This window comes from Anoplopoma fimbria, chromosome 9 (genome assembly GCF_027596085.1).
Source record: "Anoplopoma fimbria isolate UVic2021 breed Golden Eagle Sablefish chromosome 9, Afim_UVic_2022, whole genome shotgun sequence".
In the NCBI taxonomy this organism is placed as follows: Eukaryota; Metazoa; Chordata; class Actinopteri; order Perciformes; family Anoplopomatidae; genus Anoplopoma; species Anoplopoma fimbria.
Window position 1 is genome coordinate 5,718,068 of NC_072457.1, and position 21,751 is coordinate 5,739,818.

A 21,751-nucleotide genomic window follows, 5' to 3' on the forward strand; every position below is an offset into this window, starting at 1 on the left:
TATATACACACATATATACACACACACATACACACACACACACACATATACACACACACACACACACACACACACACACACACACACACACACACACACACACATATATACATATACACACATACATATATATACATATACACGTAAATATATACATATATACTCACATACACACACACACATACATATATATACACATATATACACATACATATATACACATATATACTGTATATACATATACACATACACACATATACATATATACATATATACACATGTACATACATATATACACATATACATATATATACACATATACATATATATACACATATACATACACACATATACACATACACACATATACATATATACACATACACACATATATATGTATATAATGAGGGAGTCTTTACGATGTATTTATTCATAAATTGACTTATTATTGTATCTTTCTTCCTCTCCCTGACCCCTCCCGTGACCTCAGCTACCTCATCCCCTGTTTCCATGTTCACACCTGCTCCACCTCTTCCACTGCAAATTTCATCTCCCTCTCTGTCAGAGGCAATCCTCCCATCTCCACCCTCTCCGTCTCTCAGTGACTTTCAGACAACAGAAGACGTCAACTGCACTCTGACGATGACTCCGTCCATTCTGGTGGTCAGGTATGTCAGGAATAAATGCTGTGAGGTACGGTGGATATTAAAGGGTCTGTGTCTTTATTTCCTTCACCTTGAAATAGTCTCACAGGTGGAGGAGATTTACACACACCGTTTTCCCCAAAGTAATGAGGCAAATTATAAAATAATAGTCTTTTAAACATGTTTTTCCCAGTCCCTTTTTACCAACCATCTTCTACTCTGCCATTCATCAGCGCTTCTTTTGCAGCTGATGCATAGTTAAACTAGTGTCAAAGAAAACAAAAAGAAGCCAAGCAATGCAGAAACATTTAAATAATTTGACTTTGCACCATTGTGCACAAATGCAGGCACTAAAAGTCAAACAAACACAACAAGAGTTTGCTCCGACTTTGAATGCATCCCCTCCTTTTCTATTTCTGTTACCGCTGTCATCACTGAGTTGTGTACTTTTACCCTGTTTCTGTGTAAATCTGTGACAACTAACTGTCTGTAAACTCTCCTGTCACAGGTTTGGAGATCCAGTCAAAGCGACCTGCTCTGTACCAAAGATGAGATTTTATGGTCTTGGCTGGGAAGTCTCACTGGTAGGGGAAATAATGCTCTCCAATATAAGACTCCAAAACTGTTAGCTCAACCCCTCAGCCTATCTGCATATTTTAATATTCAAGGACTCCAGACTGGGGTCCCCAAGAATAAACTACTAAGAGAAACAGCAAAATGTTAACTTATTTCCACTGAAAATATTAGTTTCATAATGAATGTAATCTGCAGGAAAAAAACAACAACATTCAGCCACAGATATATCTATAGTCTATGGTCCTCTTGTACCAGGTACACTTATGAATTATCTTCAGTCCAACAAAAGAGCACCATTCAAGCTCAGATGAAGCCATTTCCTCCACTCATGCCCTCCAGATTCTGCATTTAAATGTCTTATTAGATCAGCAAAACTGAGGAGTACGAAGGCGGTGGGTTCTTCGGGGCCAAAAACAGAAACTTCAAGATGTCACACAGACAGGCACAGACATGACCGCTGACAAAGCCATTAAAAACATTATAAGCTTCACAACGAGATGATCTATTTCAGTGCAGGTTGACCTAATAAACTAGTACCGCCCTAACGGATCCTCATATAAACGTTCATATGATATACAAAAAGTTATTCCTCATTCTTTCTGCTTTTTCCAGTAAAAGCCATCAACATGCGTCAGAAACTGCTCATTATATGCATATGTTCTTTTTTAAATTAACTTTCAGACTTTGCAGGAAGCTACTCAGTTGGGTTTAGGTGAGAAAACTACCAAGATAGGTTCAACAAGATATTGTCATTTGGGTTAAAATAACCGCAGAAGTGCCTTAACTACATTATGCAAGTAACTCGTTTATCATTCCATGAGACATCTATGATTTATGGAGCATTCTTTTTTTAAGTACAGCTACGAACGCTGGATGAGACCAACATAGTAACGTTCCACTGTAGTCACCACTGGAACAGAATCCTTATAGCGTTGTGTATCTTTTTGCAACTCCAGGCATCTCCTGAACTCATGATGAATCGGACTCTGGTCTGGAGTGTTGACAAGATGACTGAATGGAGCATTAAGCCTAAATGCTACGCGCTATCTGAAAAGGGGGACTGCCACATAGAGCTCCCTGTAATAGTCTACAGTGAGTTAATACAATTATCTTTCTGACATGTTAAAATATAAATGTTTTTTCCTCATCTTTTGGTTTATATGTTGGTCTCTTTCTCCACAGAGCCTCCAGATAACGTGTCCATCAGCTTTGTTAATCACACAGGGCCGATGTTTGAGGGTCATCAGTACACTCTGCAGTGTTCAGTAGAGAAAGTGGCTCCTGTTGAAAACCTCGTTGTGACCTTCTACAGAGGACGGAGAGCACTGGGTCAACGATGGTCCAAACACAACGACACAGAGAAGAAACCACTGACTGAGATCTTCTCTTTAGACATCATCCCCAGTAAAGAACACAATGGAGCCCAGTATTGGTGTGAAGCAAAGCTAGAACTGGGACCTGAAGGACCACAGCCCCCTCCAGTGGTGACGTCACAAAAAATCAGCACCACTGTGTACTGTGAGTCTGTATCATTTTCACCTCTAAAAGGCCTTTACACACCGGGGGGCTGTGACGATTAAACACGTGAATGCAAAATCCTTCCCTGTGAATACTTTGCATCAAAAGCGACGATGCAAATCTACGGGAGTTGCATCACTTTTTTAATGAAAGGTTTGAATATATTTGCATCAGCAAAAGATCAACTTACGAGATCCTATCGACCCAGAGTAACGTCTGGTAGTTCGTCTGAGATAAATAGTTGTATGGAGTAAGCACCCGTAAGCTACTTTATTGAGTTTCCTTTTTGTAAAAATGCTCTGAGTTACCTCTCGTTCTCACTGGTTAAATATCTACACAGTCTGTATGCCTAGGGCTTTTATTGTGAAAGGTTAGGGTGGAAAAAGTGGATCTGGTTTGCCAGGTGGAAAGGTTTGGTTAGTACTGCAGAGCCTCTGTGTTGTTGTACACTATGGTGTACATTTTGAATATGTCTGCTCCACACAAAGTGATTAGTTGATGTTGAAAAATTGACCTCGTACAGAAAATAATTTTAAAATTTTCGCCATATGATAGTATATGAAGTACTGTTGACAAAAACAACAGTTTGAAAAACTATATCAACTCCTGTTTCTCTTTACATCTTTAAGACTTTCATCTCTTCAATATCCCATAGTCCTCCCGCCCGTTTGTCTTCTGTAAAAACACATCCATCTTGCTTTTCTTTCATCCGTCTCTCCCTCATTCTGACTTCATCTTTTCTTCTCCAGTTGGTCCTCAGCTCATGTGTCTGAGAAAGCTGCAGGTGAGAGAGGGAGAGGGCCTCAGCTGTGAGGTGAGAGGAAACCCTCAGCCGCTGGTCACATGGTTCAGAGACGGACAGGAGGTCGCCCTGCCCACTCACTCAAGCAGAATGCATGCTGGGATATACACAGTCTCTGCAACAGGAGTTCTCGGACAGAGAAACCTCACAGTGGAGGTGGAGGTGGAGGTCCTTCCTGGCAGTGGTATGTTTATGTTTATCAGCCAAAGGCCCGTTGTTCTTAATATGGAGCAGTTCTAATTACAAATGTTTAAACTTCTCTTCCTTCCTGAATTTCTGACAAATGTTGCTTTGTTATTATCTCGCATGATCAAAAGGGGATTTGAGTTAAAAGATTTCCTGTATCAGTGGAATTAATTTGTTTCTTCCTCTTTCTAGGAACTACAAACTGCTATAATAAACATTTCCTGTTGGCCATCATGCTGATTCAGATGTTTAACTGGCTGTAAAACCTAAAAAAAAACCAACGTGACCTGGGATTCTTCTTTCATTGTTTTCTGGGTGAGCTGTGTGAAATGTTTGTCAGAGAAGACTTATCTTTTTGTGTCTCTCTTTATTTGTTTAAATGGACCAAATTTGTATTAGCGGCTTATAGTGCATCCTCATTTTCAACATCTCAGGTCCAATTAGAAGCAGATAAAGTTCTATTTTAAGGGCTTTTACCCAGGTACATTTTCTTACAGTATGTTATTAAACTAGCCTCTGTGTAATCTGCACAAAAATCTACTTCCATGTCTTCCAGACTAAAATCTGCTCTAGAAACAAATCAACATGTATGTACAGTTTAATAATCAACAGCCATTCTGTTATAGGTCTGCCTCCCTCGCCCGTTTTTCTTTTCTATGAGAGGATGTTTATGGGCGGTCTGCATCCTTTGCCAAACAATGTTTCAGTTTCTGTCCTGTGTACATATGTTATATTTTCTGTTGTATAAAGAAAACACAAAAGTGGGTGGTCTACATTTCTTTTTACATTGCAAAGCAGCAGGGTTGTATTTATGAAGCTTCCTTATACAAAGAGTTGCTCCTGATGAAATACTAATATTCTTACAGTTGAGACAAGATCCTGGTAAATATAGAGGTTATTCACAAAGCATCCTATCATCGTAGAAAGCCATTAGGTGAAAAGCTTTAAGGAGTAGGGAGGAGGAATGTTAAGGGGTTTATGAGTTTCTAACGTATAGGGACAAAAGACAAAGAGGCAGGAGAAATATTCTCCAAATTCTGAATGACAGGGAGTTAATAGGATCCTTTAAAATAAGAGAATCCTTTACTAGTACCACAGCAGGGACATCTCCGGTGAAGGAGACCGGGCAGCAACAAGACATCAGTTTAAAAAAAAAATATATATATATATATATATATATAATAATAAATTAGTAAACATTGAAAAACTAAATATCAACACATAATTCACATTATTGCACGTAAATTATAGTGCATAGAATATTGATATTGCACATGGAGTAAAATAACTAAAAGTAATAAAATGACCATCAAAGTAAACATTAGCAAAAAATATAACCAGTATCAGTATGTGAACAGGTGCTTTTTTTTTTTTTTTTTTAAAGTTAGGCTTACAATTAATTCAACAGAGGGGTTCATGTATAAAGTAAAGTTCATAATTACACCACATCTAAGAGACTTAATTCTATGATTAGACATCATCTCTTTGCCCATTATAACTTAAACTGCATGTTTTTATTATGCGTCATTTTTAGCACTGAGGTGAACCATAGCTCCTCATAAGGTAAAGGTTCCTGTCCCCTCCTTGCACAGATAATGTTTGTTTTTTTAAATATAATATATATATATATAATATTTTTAAAAAATGTCATTATTTAGGCTAAATGAGGAGCTCTGAGTATTCTTGGAATATTTGGGAATAAGGTGCAAGGTCTTATTTTTCAAAGCTAATATTCTTTCTGCTGTGCATTAAAATGCTGAACTCTCTAGACTTCAACTGACTTGCTGACTTCATAACAAATATGGTCAATTAACATAACTGCAGGGCAAACCTTAATGCAATGTCAAATAGGCAAGAGTGGCAAACAATTTGATAGTAAAAAAAATATATATATATATATATATACATTTAAACCGGCAACATGTTTAAAAAGTGTGACTCGAGTTCACACCAGAATCCAAACATCGATTTAGCAAGTAACCCTTCAGTAGCTCAGTGGCTACACCTTACAATATTTACACTAAAACTTAAGGCTCAGGACGGCTAAGTTGTTCCAACTCATAACAAAAAACATGGCCACACAACATGTAAGCTCTTAATATTTATTTATTTATTCAAAGTAAATCATTCACAAAAACAAAGGGATTACAGGAAGAACATGACGACACATCTTCAGCTGAGAAACACAACTTGACATATTAATATTAGCTCATTAATATTAGCTTATTGACTTTTGCTGATGGCTCGTTTCCACTGCTGACTTTGGTATCGCAACTCTTGTGTTTGTTAGAATCCCATCATGTGTCCAGTCCATCGCCAAGGAAACTGCTCCCATAGAAACAAAAAGACAAATGCAAACAAGTCTTATTATTATTTATGTACCAAGTCTATAAAACAAAATCTTTGGGTTGTACTTTGGCAACAAACAAACAAAAAATGCATCCTTCACTTGCTTTCACTGTTGCATTGTGTCATCTTAAAAAAAAAAATGTAAAAGACTATTGATGGTAATTTAGCTAGTTAATCAGATTCAAGCTTTTATTAAAAAAAAAAAATAAGTATAATGTATTGTAAAATAGTTTGACAATTTTTTTTTCAAGTCAAGATTTACCAACTAGCTTTTCCTGAGCTTTCAACCAAATCTGATGAAGCAGTAAAATGAAGGCTTTTGTTTGATCTGCAGGGACTTAAAGTCAAGGCATTTGCTGCTTTAAATTTAATCGATTCATTTTTCACCCAACTTTATCGAGGTGCAATACTAAAACACTGGAGTACCCTTTCAAACAAAACAACAAACAAAATATAAATGAATAAAACTCACCGTGCGTTAATCCGTACTGTCATTGTATAGTAATGTCATCATCATCAGAGATGATCTGCACATGGCTTGCATCCATGTGCCTGGCAAAGTCTCCAACCTGCAGCAGCTGGGGGAAAACATGACACATCCCACTCAGCGGAAACCCGACCGGGCTGGACTGAGGAGCAGGAGGAGGAAGAGGAGGACTTTTGGTGTCCATCCCTATGCTCCAGGTCTGAACCGAACGTTTGTATTTCGCGATAGCTGCTGCGAGGAGCTCCTGAGATACCGGGAGAGGCTGCCCACGAGCCAGCGCTTGGTCGGCGAGGAGACCCAGAAGAGACTGAGTCGGAGCAGATGTGGCGTTGACCGGAGGTTTGAAAGCCTCTGAAGGTGCGGAAGAACCAGCATCTACTGCCACCTCGCCTGTTTTACCTTCAACCTTGATCAGGACAGGGACCTCCTTCTTCTCAGTGACAAGCGGCGTGGAATCGTTGATGTTTGAGCTCACGATAATGACGTCGTCGGTCTCGTCGGTGAGACCTTTCAGTGGTGGAGGCCCCTGGAGGACACTGCAGCCGTCTGACGGAGCAGGAGGGCCGCCGACAGACGGCTGTTTCTTCTCAGAACGGGCCCTCTTTACTCTGAGAACACATGTGAGACATCGAGTGGAGTTGTATTCTGACATCCTTTTAAAAAAAAAAGAATCAAATAGACTTCTCATAACATCTGCAGGAAGCTTTTTACTGCTTCTGGACAGGCTGCCCTCATCCAGCATTCGTAGCTATAACAATTAAAAATAATGCACCATAATTCGGAGATAAACCTCCAAATTAAGTTGGATATTATCAACGTAATCATGAACGAGGAAGTACGAACAACAACCAGTGATCTTTCTGCCAGGAGACGCTGTTCGTTCTCCATGTTAAAAGTCAATGTTGAATTATTTGTTACGTAACTTGCGTAATGTAGTTACGTGACAAAGTTATTTTATTTCTATAGTTATTTTAGCCCAAACAACAATCTTTTCCTAACTAAGTAGGTTTGTTCCCTAAACCCAACTGAGTAGTTTCCTGTGAAGATGGAAGTTTGTTTTGAAAAGACCATAATCACGTTACAAGCTTTTTGTAGGAAAACTCTCGAAAATTCAGGAGTTACTTTTCGTAAGATTTCATACAAACCATGGTATAAGGACAATTTTTTTTAGAAATTCATTCAAATGAAAAAAGACCCAATTTGTAGGTGGAGCTCAACTCCTCATTGTACTCACGGTAATGACGTAAAGAGGCTCAACATTTTCCTGCTCTCCCTCATCAGCACCCTGAAGAGACAAATGTTGAGTAAGGACATGTCTACATGTATGATCAGGTGAAGAAGTACTTTTTAGAAAGTGTGAAATATTTGGGTTTTATGAGTGACAGTGTGAACCAATCCACAGAGTCACATACCTGGATTGCATCCACCCCTTTGGCCAGAGCGGTTGGACCTCATTGTCTAAAAAGGTCTTCAGGTGGTGCTCCATCTCCAGACTCCCTTTCCCTTCCTTTTTATATCTCTCCATTCTCACCCGTAACACCTCACACAAGCTCTCCCTGTATGAGAAACAATGTGATTATGTTGACACAACGTAACACGGAATAATGTGCACTAAAGAAGGTTGAGTAAACATGCAAAATGACTATTTGTTTATTAATTATTCACCGTGTGTTATTTGATTTCTTGAAGGAAATTTTGTTTTTCCTCGCATGCCTCAGTGGAGATGAAGAATCATAAAACAGTCTTGTATTCAGGTAAATGGGGTTTGCGTTTAACAGCAGCAAAACTATATCAAAACATCCGTTTACAAAGTCTTACAACTGCAGTGATGTAAATGGTTTTGGCATAAAAACGCCTGTGTTTGGGAAGTAGTGAGCATACGACCGGATTAATGAGACTTTGATTTTACTGCATGAGTTATAAGGGAGTTTGTTAACTAATGTTTTGAGGTTAACGCGGCTTCCATTAACTTCAATTTATTAAGGATTTACTCTGTTTTCTGCTTCTCTATTCACCATTTAGGAATGCGAGAAAAACTATTTCTTCCTTCCAGGTAACATGCGATGATTAATTAATATACAAATGGTCTTCCCTTAACTATCATTTCAAATGATCTTTATCATATCCGACCTGATCTCTTCGTTCCATTTGAAGGACTTCTTAGGCCCTCCTCCTCCTCTTCTCCCTCCTTTCTCCTCCACATTGTCCTCTGGGCCAACATTCACCTTCTGCTTGCCTTCTTTCTCCTCCTCTGTTGCCCTGACAACGACATAAGCAGAGTTCAAGAGGAGAGAAAGATAAAGATATACATCTCCAATGAGCCCAAAAGAAGCATATATGCACTGCATCAAATTATGTATACAGGGACTTTTGGATATTAGTTGGACGGAGATGTTTAAAAGGGAAACAAATAAGCTTTCAAATTTCAAACGTCACTGATGATTCTTATAAGACAAACACCTTCGATTGAAGCAAGATCAGTAGATTTTACAAATAGTTGATGGATTAAAAGATGAAATTGAATGCATTGGCTGCATTCTTTAGGTTATGTATAGGTTTTTAGCCGTTATTACATAATGTGTTTTTGGCAAACTCAATTCAAGTTAGCATTTCTACACCTTTATGTCAATCAGTATGAAAGAATAGACGTCTGGAAAAACACTCCTTACATTGTTCTGTTTTTTTATTTATGATTGATGTTATTCAATTAAAAAAAGGACTACTAGCAATCTGTAGCAAACAGTACAAGTTAAAACAAGTAAATCATTTGATATTTTTCCATACCAATTACACAAGATATATGCTGATTAACTTACTTTGAAGTCTTGACTTGCTCATAAACTTCGCAGATTTCGTTGAAGGACGCCATCTGTTCGGGCATAGCTCTGCTGATGGCCTCCTTAAGTTTCTGCATGAGATCGTCCACATCGGGGGGCTCCTCCTTGTCAGCGTCAAATTCAAGAAGGGAGTCACATGCGGATAGACACCTTGCAATAACCCGTATCTTCTATGATAAACATTGAACAAACTCACCACGTGTGCGAGAAACAGCTTCTTCACGCGTTTGAGGAGCGTGTCTCTGCTGCAGGGCAGGAAAGAGGACAGGTGCGTGTACACCTTGGAGCGCAGCTGGACGCCCTGCTCCCGACACTGCACCTCGATACTGGATCAAGAAACAAGAAGTGAAACTGTGTTTGATGTAACAACGGACAGCTAATGCAAAGAAAAACAAAAAAAAAAGGTCAATTTTTCTAGAAAGAGACATTTGTGTTACATCTTTCAAATGCATTTTTGGCGCTTTGAGCACCAAAAGCTGAGCGACATCTAATCCCATTATATCGGAGAGAAGCCAGACATTTTTACGACCAATATTCCCAACTCAAACAATCTAGATTGATGAACAGCTCTATGGGTAAGAGGAAAAATATGCCTTTTTTTAATTTATTTTGGAGTGAAGGATTGTGGAGCCTGTATTGAAGAGTCTACAGGAATGCTAGTGACTCTGTGATGGTATGTTAATGCAAATGTTAGCATGCAAATATGACCACAATGCCAACACCCTGATGGCTAGCAGGTAATGTTTTACCATGTTCACCATTAGCATGTTACAATTTGCCAAGTGAAACTAAACACAAAGTGCAACTGACGCCGATGGGAATGTCATCAGTTTTGCAGGTATGTGATCATGAACAAAAGTATTGGACATATTTATGATGGAGGGCATTAAATAAAAAAGTTAAGCAATCATTAAAAGGTTTTCATCCTCAGGGAGAAATTAGTGTTTGTAACACAGTTCACTGTAATCCAGTAGTTGAGACCCAAGTGGATAGATGGACAAAAAAATGTAAATCTTGACCTCTGTATCTGAACCTAGATCAGTAACAATGTTTGACATTCACAACTGGATTCTGGACGAATCTGATCTTAAAGTATTTGCTTCGTCTGTGTTGATCCATGACTCACTCTAGTAGGATCGAGTTGATTTCTGGAGTGAAGAACTTGAGCTTCGACTCTCCCTCTGAGGTCTTGGCAACCTGAAAAATGAGTGAATCAGTCATGCACTTGTCCAATCACAATTTGTCAACACAAGCACACGGACGCATCTTCTCCTCAGCATACACAAGTAACAAAATCCATCTCACCGCCATGAGTTTTCGAATGCTGTCCTCCAGTCTCGGTGGAAGCCCCTCCGGCAGCGGGACACACTGATGAGGTGAGGTAGAGCTGGTCTGGGTAGAGAGCTGGATTTGCTCCGATTGAGGTTTCAGCTGCAAGTTAGTCTCTGCGTTTGGAGGTTGGACTTGAGGGGCGGCACCATCGGGCTGGGTCGGAACGTCAGCTTTGGGTCTGTAAAGCTGCAGGTCAGGTTGAGGAACCTTCTTTGGTGACGACATCTGTTCAGTGACTTCTAATAAAGAATCTAAATCGGTATCGAAGTCCACTGCGTTGGCTGCTTGGATGAGAGTGTGGTCATTGGTTGAGCCGATTAAACTGAGGAGCGGGTCGGTCAGTCCGGACCCTCCGCCTCCGCCTGCATCCGCCGGACACAGAGGGATGGTCATAGCACCCATGATGGGAGAACTCCTCCGATTCCCTTTCTCCATCTTCTGTCGCTCCTTCTCCTTCTCCCTTTGAAACTTCTTCAACATGCTGGTGACGCTCAAAGGGCCCGCAGGCTTTTTCTTCTTTTTCTTCTTCATCTCGTCGTCCGGTCCGATTTCAGAGAAAGTGCTACAAGATGGGACACGTTAAGATTATGAGAGAATCCTTTTGAGAAGCTGATTGACGCTAGAACAAACTGTCTCTATACAAGAGTGGCAATAGCTTTGATCAGCCTCACCTTGACTTGGGATCCACATTTCTTATGATCGCACCACCTTCTCTGCAGCGCTTCTTCTTTGGCTTATCCAGTCCTCCATTGACTTTACGTTTCTAAAAATTCATGTTTGAATGTGTTGGAAACTTAAGTACAAAGAACATCATTCATTTAAGAAACAGCCTTGAAGAATGTCTTAAACTGAAATCTGTTCCTTGACATAACAAAACATCCATTTCAATGCTTTCTATGTTTCTTTTTTTTTTTTTCAAATGCACTTCTTACTTTTGAGGGCTCAATTGTTTCCTCCTCTGTGGCGAGGTCCTCGGTCTCAGAAGCCTGGCGGAAGTGAAGCACGCCCGAATTTACATAGAATCCACCAAAGCTGGTTGTGATGGAGGCCGGCACAAACTCGTCGTACTGCAGAGACCAACCAGAAGCATCATTTCATTAAAATTGATTTAGTCAATTAGAAAGATATTGAAATAAAGTTGAGACATATTGATGAAGGGAAACATGAACAGAGCAACCACATTTCTGAGCCAAAATTCCTAATAACAAAAAAAAAAGGCCTGGATATATCAAAAAAAAGTCTTCAGGTCTTGAAAGATGCTGATATATAAAAATATATATATATATATATATTAGAGGGGGCTTCAAATGTGTGACTCAGATGGTTCTTGACAGAAAAAAGCAAAATCAAAAGAAAAAACTGGGTCATAAGTATTCAGACCCTTTGCTGTGACACTTTTCCAATTTAACTCACATGCTGTCCATTTCTTCTGATCCTCCTTGAGATGGTTCTACTCTTTCATTGGAGTCTAGCTGTGTTTAATTAAACTGATTGGACTTGATTAGGAAAGGCACACACACCTGTCTATATAAGACCTTACAGCTCAGCCTCAGAGTTGTCAATGAAAGAATCTTCGTCATCATAACCGAATCCAATATCAATCAAGTCCTGAATGCGGTCCTCCTTCTTCTTCTTCTTCTTTGGTTTATCACCCTGCAACGAGAGCATGCAAAATACTGTTGTGCCATTTGTAAATAAGACCATTTCTATTTGAGTTTACGCAAAGAGATAGTCAGTAGTTCAATTCAAACTAACTCAAAAAGGACCCCAGTCTTCATTTGACTAAAGGGTCCCTGAAAAGAAAATCTGTTATATTTAATAATAATAATGAATGTTTGCAACAAAAAAAAAAAAGGTTCTCACATATTTTTCTTCCAACTTCCTTGAAATAGCAGTGACTTCATCGTCCTCCCGCTTTTCTTCCTTTTCAAATCTGCTCAGTGGGGCTTTCTCTTTTTTGTGGTTGGTCTATAAAACAATCATGCATTTTACAGAGCAATAAAAACAGTTATGCGTCCTAAAGTCGCACATTAAGCTTAGCATACACTAATTGTGTGCAGCAAAAAGCATGGACAGATAATCACAGGACAAAAACAAAAAGGTGACAATACACACCAACCATTGGTGCAGAGTCTCCAATCATTCTGATCAGAGCATTTTTAGAGAAAAAAAGGCAGCTGGTGCAAAACAACTCTTAACAGAAAGGCTAAATAATAAAAGTAATATTGCATTTTCAAATAAAATAAGTATTAATTGCAATGGAAATTGATTTTTTCTGGAGTAAAGATAAATTTAAAAATATTTTTTTTAACCAGGATAGATTTTAAAGTTGTGCAACACTTGAAAAGGTTAACATAAGTCACAAAGGCAACAAGGTTTTACTTAAAAAACAGATTAAGTCAGGATTCAACTTCAAATGATGAAGCAGCCAACTTTAAAACTAGCTCAAAATTAAGATTACATTTATTCTATTTAGTTTTTCCTCCGTATTTATTTTCAAGTTTGAAAAAGAAAAACAGTTAAATGGTTAAATACAAAAACCCATACATTACTTTTTTTTCTAAATTGCATATGGCTTTTTAAGTAAGTGAGAACAACAGGTTAGTAAATAGTCTTTTTCATTATAATCCATCATGATATTGATCTGAAGTGCACAAAAAATTTAAATTAAAAAACAGCAAGTGGTGTCTTAACATTGAACAGCTGCAATAGTTTGTAAATTATTGAAAATAAAATTAAAATAAACTTCATGACCCCTTTAAATAAATGTAAACTTGCAAGTTTGAGGTTACCTGTTATCATGTAGTTATTGTTTTGTTTAAACCAGAATATTAAAACTGAAATCTTAACCATTCAAACAATCAGTGAACTCTTTTTGTTTTTTCTTCTTCTAAGCAGAAGTTGAGATTATTTCCCACCTTGTTGTCAACCAGCTGGATGTAGCTGAACTCCGGAAAGCTGCTCTCATCGGGCTCGAACAAGGTGAGCTGCAGCCGGACTGTGTCGGTGTCGGTGGCTCCGGCTGGACCGTCGTCCTTCTCCTGCAGCTCACCTGAGGGAGGCTTCTGGTCCGGGGCAGGTTTGTCAGAGGATGAAGGCACATAATCACTGGACAACGTGGTCAACTGAACCCTCCGAGACTCAGCCATCACAGCTGTCTCTCTCTCTCTCTCTCTCTCTCTCTGTGTGTGTGTGTGTGTGTGTGTGTTTCATTAAGTAGAAACAGGTACAGGTGTGCTCAGGTAAAGTCTCGAACACGTGGTCTGCTGCGTCACATCCACACCAATAATAACTTGTTGATTTTTATTTAAATTAATAAATATAATTAATTAAAATTAATTTATATTTTTTTGTTCACTTGCCTTCCTCCTTCCCAATTGATAATTTAATTAAAATGACTAATAAAAAAAAATTAATTAATATATTTTTTAAACTTAACTGATGCCAGTAAATGTAAAATTAAAAAAAAAAAAAAAATCTAAATCTCACAAACAGTTTACATATAAGTTGTTCAAACATAAACAAAAAAAAACAAAAAACGACAATATGATGTTATGTTATGTTATGATGCAGATTTTATCTTGGCAGTAGCTTCCTAAAGTCTCTGCTGGTTGCCTAGCAACAGCTCAGAGATAAGATTACTCATGCAAATTAGTAATAAATAAATAAATAAATAATAAATCGTAATTTAAATCACAAACATAAAATTTGAAATGTAATTTCAGCTTACATTTAGATTTATGTTTCAATTACACAAATATAAAATTTGCTCAGTAGTATATTACATATTTTTTTTTTTGCAAGGTTTTTTTTTTCCAGTCCACATGTAAACAGTCTGTCAGCAAAACTAAGTTAACTGGTTGTAGCTTCATAATATGTTGCTACATAGATGAGAGTGAATAAACCCTTTTTCCCTAAAATGTTGTCCTATTCCTTTGAATAGCATCCTGTCTGTGCAGCATCCTTCTAATACAGAGTGCAGATATGAAAAAGAAACATTGCATATCCTTGCTTTAGGCTACACTCACTGAGTTAGTTATTACTCAAAAATGACTTATCATAATGCCAAAATTTGATAATGTAACCCCCACATTTTGGGAGTCATTGTCTTGGGATGGCAGGAGTTGGGACAGTTTATCAAAACAAATGAATTCCTCTTTAAATAAGTAAAAATAAACAGAGAAACTCCAGTTCATATTGTCACTCTGTTTTGGGCCCCATGGTGACTGAGCCACTTTACCCTGAAGGTGCTTTTACATAGATTTTTTTGATTGCCAAAGGTGACACTCTGAAATCTTTCTTCATCGTTTTATTTCATTCATTTTTACATCTTTAAAAGAAAAATAAAGAAAAAGAGGAACTGTTAAGCCTTCAGGGTAGAGATGACGTATGCAGTGTTTGAGAACCAGCAGATGTTCAACAACAGCACACAGATACAGCTGTAGTGGATTTCTGCTGCTTAGAAGATGGAAATCATCCTACATCTACCTGGATGTGTCAGAATAATGTTTTTATGGGTTTTAGAGCTTTGACTGTACAGTTTGCTTATATCAGTTAGGTGTAACCTGCACTCAGGGCTATAGATTACCCATTGTGCAAACCTTCAGGGTCTCCAAAAGCCATGCCGGTTTACTTTAAGTCATTTACTTTATGGTAATTTGATTACTTGCAAATTAGTTTGCGAATAATAGTGGACAACATCCCGCAGAGGTGCAGCTCGGCCTAACATCTTAATTATTTTCTTTAATACTGTGATCACATGGTGCATTTTCTATTTTGTAATCAAACAACTTTAAATTAACGAACATAAAGAAAACCTTGGTGATGTTATGATGTTTATATTATTATATCTTGTTTTATATATTGTGTTTTGGATTTGATGTACTTTTGTTATTTTTTTATTTTTTTACTGTAAAGCGCTTTGTAACTTTATTTTAAAGGTGCTATATAGAAAAAGTTATTATAATCATTGTCGTCATTGTTATAAATGTTATTATTAATGATATTATTATTACAATTATTGTTTTTATTATTATTGCCATTATTGTTGTTAATGTTATAGTTATTATTGTTATAATAATAATATAAGTAATATTTTTATTATCATTGTTTTTAATATTATACTTATTATAATTATTATAATTGTTATATTTATTACTACTTTTGTTATTTTTTTAATTTATTTTTTTACTGTAAAGCACTTTGTAACTTTATTTTAAAGGTGCTATATAGAAAAAGTTATTATTATAATCATTGTCATCATTGTCATTGTTATAAATGTTATTATTAATGATATTATTATTACAATTATTGTTTTTATTATTATTGCCATTATTGTTGTTAATGTTATAGTTATTATTGTTATAATAATAATATAAATAATATTTTTATTATCATTATTGTTTTTAATATTATACTTAATGTTTTTGTTATTATAATTGTTATATTTATTAAAATTATTGTCATTATTGTTGTTGATTTGTTTTTATTGTTATTATTATTAATATAATGTTTTTGTTGTTGTTCACAGAGGCTGCTGTGCGCCTTGTTCACCACGCGGGGGCGCTGGAGGTCCACGAGGATGAGCTGAGGAAACAGTGAGTGACAGCTGAGATGTTTCATTGGGTTTAAGTTGGATCATCACACACACAGGACACTCTGTAAAGGCCCAGGTCTCGTTTGACAATAAAACTTAAGATATTATTTCACATATTATTTCAAATGAAACACTTAAACTCAGTCAGCAGTGAATTAAATCACAAGTTGGCCTTAGTTTTTAAAAACTGTTTTGCAGAATGTAAAAAAAGAAATACTTTAACAACTTGCTTAAATAAAATATATTCCTTTTATAAAGAATAAACTCGACACTTTTCACGTAGTTAATGAATAAACAGCCCTCGTGTAGCCTGGTGGTGATGGCCAGACAGCAGTTTGTTACATCAGAGACAGTTTTAGAAGTAGATTGAAAATAAAAGGGTCAAACAGAACAAATCTAAATCGTGTGTGAATCCTAAGTCTTTCTTTTTTATTTTCTTGTGTGTGTGTGTGTCAAGCAGCCTGCACTCATTCTGCAGTGAATTGACTTTGACAATTACAATAACAGGATAATTGCAATCTGTCACCATACATTCTGTGTTAGCATATCACAAAATAACCAATCCGAGCCAATCACTACACACACACACACACACACACACACACACACACACACACACACACACACACACACACACACTGATCTGCATAACACACACAGCACCCCGCTTTGTAATTATAAATGAATTTCACGGTGCGAGGCTTTTAATGCAAATAATATGGATCTTTTTTTTCTTTCCCCCTCTTTCTGACCCACAAGACTGAGTGTGTGTGTTAATGTGTGTGTTAATGTGTGTGTGTGTGTGTGTGTGTGTGTGTGTGTGTGTGTGTGTGTGTGTGTGTGTGTGTGTGTGTGTGTGTGTGTGTGTGTGTGTGTGTGTGAGGGTATATGTTTGGATGAGGATCAGATTGCGGACAAGCTTTGTTTGACTAGCCTCCCCTCTCAAACGAGTTAATGGGATGGAAGTTATTTGCCACCCTGAGCTGACGATGCGAGGTCGAACAGAAGCGTTGAATTAAAAAAAAAAAAAAAAAAAAAAAAAAAAGGAGGCGTCAATAAATGTGCTGAGACAAAGAAGTCAAATACACCCGAGCGGGACAAAGACAGACAGATGGAGACGGCAGGGGTAGCCCCGGTCTCCATGTGTGTGAGTGAGTGAGTGTGAGTGTGTGTGTGTGTGTGAGTGTGTATGCCTGTGTTAGTGTGTGTTAGTGTGTGTGTGTGTGTGTGTGTGTGTGTGTGTGTGTGTGTGTCTGTGTGTGTGTGTGTGTGTGTGTGTGTGTGAGTGTGTATGCCTGTGTGTGTGTGTGTGTGTGTGTGTGTGTGTGTGTGTGTTAGTCTGTGTGTGTCTGTGTGTGTCTATTTGAGTGTGTGTGTGTGTGTGTGTGTGTGTGTGTGTGTGTGAGTGTGTGTGTGTGTGTAGTGTGTTAGTGTGTGTGAGTGTGTGTGTAGTGTGTGTGTGTGTGTTAGTGTGTGTGAGTGTGTGTTAGTGTGTGTGTGTGTGTGTGTTAGTGTGTGTGAGTGTGTGTTAGTGTGTGTGTGTGTGTGTGTGTGTGTGTGTGTGTGTTAGTGTGTGTGTGTGCGTGTGTGAGTGTGTGTTAGTGTGTGTGTGTGTTTGTGTGTGAGTGTGTGTGCGTGTGTTAGTGTGTGTGAGTGTGTGTTAGTGTGTGTTAGTGTGTGTGTGTGTGTGTGTGTGTGAGTGTGTGTTAGTGTGTGTGCGTGTGTGTGTGTGTGTGTGTGTTAGTGTGTGTGTGTGTGTGAGTGTGTGTGTGTGTGTGTGTGTGTGCGTGTGTGTGTGTGTGTGTGTGTGTGTGTGTGTGTGTGTGTGTGTGTGTCGTGTTCTGGTCGCTGACAGGGACCCCATCAGTGCAGGATCAGAGTGGGGAAATTGGAGGACAATGTCGGGAGAGGGGGCTTGTGGGATAATTTAAAGCGATCGGGGAGGCGGTGTCCCAGAGGTGCATAATTCACTCATTCATTAACTAGACCAAACAAGAGCCAATATTAATTAACTCGTTCCTCGTGCCGAGGCGGCCCCCGAGAAGCGCGTGCTTTGTTGTCAATTGGCCACAGCGGTTTGTTGGAAGTGAAGGCCTGAAAGACAGATGACGGGACAGAGGGGTGAAGAGGGAGTCACACCTCCAGAGGGGAGCTTTTTAGTTTTATTATGATCATAAGAAAGGAACTTCTTCACACCGTTAAAGTACTTGACTTATTCCCATTTTTCTGCTACCTTATACTTTTACTCCATCACATTTCTACTATATATTTAAAAGATCCAACGTTTAGATTGCCTCTTGATGGCTCTCAACATGGCTACCGGTACGTAGCTAACGGTGCTAACAGTGCAAACGATGGCAACAGTTATGAATGATCAATAAATTAATAAAATGATACATAAAGTCACTTTAGGAATTTTTACATACAAAACAAAATGATTTGCTTATGAAAAATGATGGTTTATATGAATTAAACAGTATAAATTAGTAAAATATATATTTATTATGAATATTAATTAATTATTATTAATAATAATAATAATCTCGTGACGCGGCAAATCTCGGGGTACTTTAACTTTTGATTCTTTAAGTAGTTTTGGCACACAAGTGTGTTTGGCACACAGATATTTGGTCGTCAAAGGTCACAGAAACACAAATATTACATAAAAAACTTTGCTTTCTTGACCTGCACTCATCTACTTTGTTTCTAAAAGTCAGTATTGTTGAGGGTCAACATTTTAGTTTGATAGTATCTATAAAACTATATTTTTTTAATTAATTTACTTTATTTTGTTATACCAAAATAAGTGGTCTGTAGAGTAAATCTGTTTTAGAGCTGTGTTAGATGGAGATATTTGAAATATGTCTCTTCTAGTTAATACACATGAGATTTAACTACTTTTTGATTTTATATTTGAAAGTCTTAGGAGTGATGTTTGCCGGCCAACATAATTTCATTTTAACCTGGGTTAGCTAATTCATTAATATTAATCTGAATGGTCAATGGCAAAAGTAAGTAGACTCTTATGAAGGGCTTAAAAAATGTGTGGTTTTATAAATGGGCAAATATTCTATTACACGTTCATGTTTTCTGGTTATTTTTTAGATGAAATGTTCAAATTGTACTAACCCAGGCTGGTTGGCACAAATGCAACAACATGATTTTAATTACAAACAACATTTTTGAAAAACACATGTTTACAGCAAAACATATTTGTTTATAGCTGAGAGCTTAACCTTTCATTTGCTGCTGGTTATAATTTTCCTCACATAAATTATAACCGAGAAATACGTTGAGTGAAAAATGTTTTACAGTTTTACTTTAAGTAACGTTTTGAGTGAAGGACCTTTTCTTGTAATAGAGTAGTTCTAAATTGCTGCATTACTACACTTTTACCTCAGCAAATATCTGAGTACTTCTTTCCCAATTACAACTACAACTAATGATAATAATTATAATAATCATCGTCATTACTGATAGAAAGTAACGCAGTAAATGTACTACTACTAAGTACTTCAGTACAACTGCATACTACAAGTACTTTTAGGCTGGATTATTAGCAACCAGACTGAGGGAACAACTACAAGCGGCCCCTAAGAGCCAGTTTTCATTGTGTAGTACTTGTTTTTGGTTATTTAATCAGAGTACTTGAAGTTTAGTCTTAACTTAATTTAAAGTTAAACTAAGAACTTCAAACTGCAACAATGCCTTTTTTTGTGGAGTAACTTTAATGTTTTACATATCGGTGGATCTCCATGTAATTTTTAATTAACTGTCACTTTTTTGGGGGGGGAATATAACATAATGTGTGCATTACCAAATCAAATTATCATCTGATAAGATTCATTGGGTCCAACTTTATCACCTGACCTTTAGGCCCCGTCTGGATCAAAATCTAGCCTTGAGAACTTCATTATTTCAACTGATATTGTGCACAAATTTTCCTAAATTACAGCTTTATATTGTTCATGTGAAGTCAAATTTCTCCACAACAAAACTTGGGCCATGTTCCAACATTGAGATTCTGTCCACATGACCCGGATCGTTGGAGGACTGAAGGGTTAATGCAGACTGAGCAGCTCTGTTTGAGCACCAGCTCGCTTTTTACTCTTCTGCTTTTATTTGGCAGAATTTGTTAATTCATATCTGCTTACACATCAACAACGAAATAATAATAATATATATGAATATAATACTTGGAAAGGCCAAATGGGTGTACTTTTACTTGTAAAAGATTATTGAATTTGTAGTAGTACTACTTTAACTTTCAGTAAAATATCTTAATTATTCTTATAATTATAATAATAATAATAACAACATTTATTATAACAACAACAAAAGTTATAATATCAATAATAATAATAAAGAAGAAAAATAATAACAATGTAACAATACAAATAATAATAATAATAATAATAATGTAACAATAATAATAATAATAATAATAATAATAACAATAATAACAATGTAACAATACAATATAATAATAATAATAATAATAATAATAAAATACTAATAATGTAACAACAATAAGAATAAGAATAAGAAAAAAAAACCCAATTCATTCTCATCCATTCTAAATGCTTTACAAAATCAAATCAAATGAATAAACCTTTAAACAGTCACACAGACGCCCGAGGGACTCGCCCCTCCCCTCTCCTCCACCGGGGGGCGCTCCTCCACTGATCCCTGCTCAGCTGTCAGGCCCTGCTAACTTTGATTAAGGTTTAAATTGGCTGAATTTAATGAACGTTGCCTAATTAGGCAGGATAACAGCTTTAATTGATAAGTAATTATCTGCCACAAATTGTTATTAATTCTCCGGCTCTGTCTTATAGCATACTGACTCTCTCTCTCTCTCTCTCTCTCTCTCTCTCTCTCCCCTCCCTCTCTCCCCTCCTCCCATGCAACATTTTGTATTTATGTAAACAAGCAGTAGTAAACAATTAGGCATATGTTGGGATGGGATATTCCAGAGGGTATCATAAGACGGCACTTGGTGTTACTGGCAGTTTATCTGAAATGAGTTCACTCACTGGCTGATATCTTTGAGCTTTAATTGCTTAAACTGCTTCATCATCTTGGCTGCATGCCAATCAACCGCATGCTGCAAGAAAAGTCAACTCTAAACCTGGTTGTTAGACTCATAAAGAGAACTGAACTTTAGTTGAGAAAGTGCCTTAATACCAGGAAGCTTTTGTTTTCCACAAAAAACTGATGAACACGTTCTAGTTTAAGTGATTTTACATAATTAAGTGGCTCATTATCATTATGTTACTTTGGTCCATCTGTAGTTCTATATACTATTGTTTAGTGACAACGTGATGAACGACATGTTTAATTATGTTGACTCGAGTTTTCATCAGCTGATGTAGAAAATAATGTATGAGTACTCAGTGATTTTTTTAATATCAGACTTTAAAG

General features: G+C 37.1%; 2 protein-coding genes across 3 annotated transcripts; one reads left to right on the plus strand and one right to left on the minus strand.

Annotated features, from left to right (window-relative positions):
• Positions 1–491: 491 nt before the first annotated feature.
• On the plus strand, positions 492–4,490 carry LOC129096102 (intercellular adhesion molecule 1-like). 2 transcript variants are annotated; one of them, XR_008531414.1, is made up of 7 exons: positions 492–668; positions 1,153–1,228; positions 2,177–2,312; positions 2,403–2,738; positions 3,488–3,724; positions 3,919–4,041; positions 4,353–4,490. XR_008531414.1 is itself a non-coding variant. In XM_054604764.1 (6 exons), the coding sequence occupies exons 1-6, from the start codon at positions 511–513 to the stop codon at positions 3,987–3,989; spliced, it is 1,014 nt and encodes a 337-aa protein (XP_054460739.1). In that variant the 5' UTR covers positions 492–510; the 3' UTR covers positions 3,990–4,490. The 2 variants fall into 2 exon arrangements, 1 of the variants encoding a protein (XP_054460739.1); XM_054604764.1 differs by having other exon boundaries at positions 3,919–4,490.
• A 1,333-nt stretch (positions 4,491–5,823) lies between these two features.
• Positions 5,824–13,957, minus strand: LOC129096138 (ubinuclein-1-like). Its single transcript, XM_054604818.1, is given in 14 exon segments — positions 5,824–6,051; positions 6,548–7,170; positions 7,797–7,847; positions 7,975–8,118; positions 8,693–8,821; positions 9,379–9,503; positions 9,596–9,725; positions 10,526–10,596; positions 10,705–11,293; positions 11,403–11,494; positions 11,664–11,798; positions 12,250–12,384; positions 12,595–12,699; positions 13,650–13,957. Coding segments are annotated over 13 exon segments (2,541 nt in total). The 5' UTR covers positions 13,881–13,957; the 3' UTR covers positions 5,824–6,051; positions 6,548–6,566.
• Between the last annotated feature and the right edge of the window lie 7,794 nt (positions 13,958–21,751).

Bases quoted from the DNA above. Each gene is read 5' to 3' on its own strand.
- LOC129096102 (XM_054604764.1), top strand. From the start codon at position 511: ATGTTCACACCTGCTCCACCTCTTCCACTGCAAATTTCATCTCCCTCT. The intron at 2,739-3,487 runs GTGAGTCTGTAT...TTTCTTCTCCAG, and splicing joins AATCAGCACCACTGTGTACT to TTGGTCCTCAGCTCATGTGT. The intron at 3,725-3,918 runs GTATGTTTATGT...TCCTCTTTCTAG, and splicing joins GGAGGTCCTTCCTGGCAGTG to GAACTACAAACTGCTATAAT.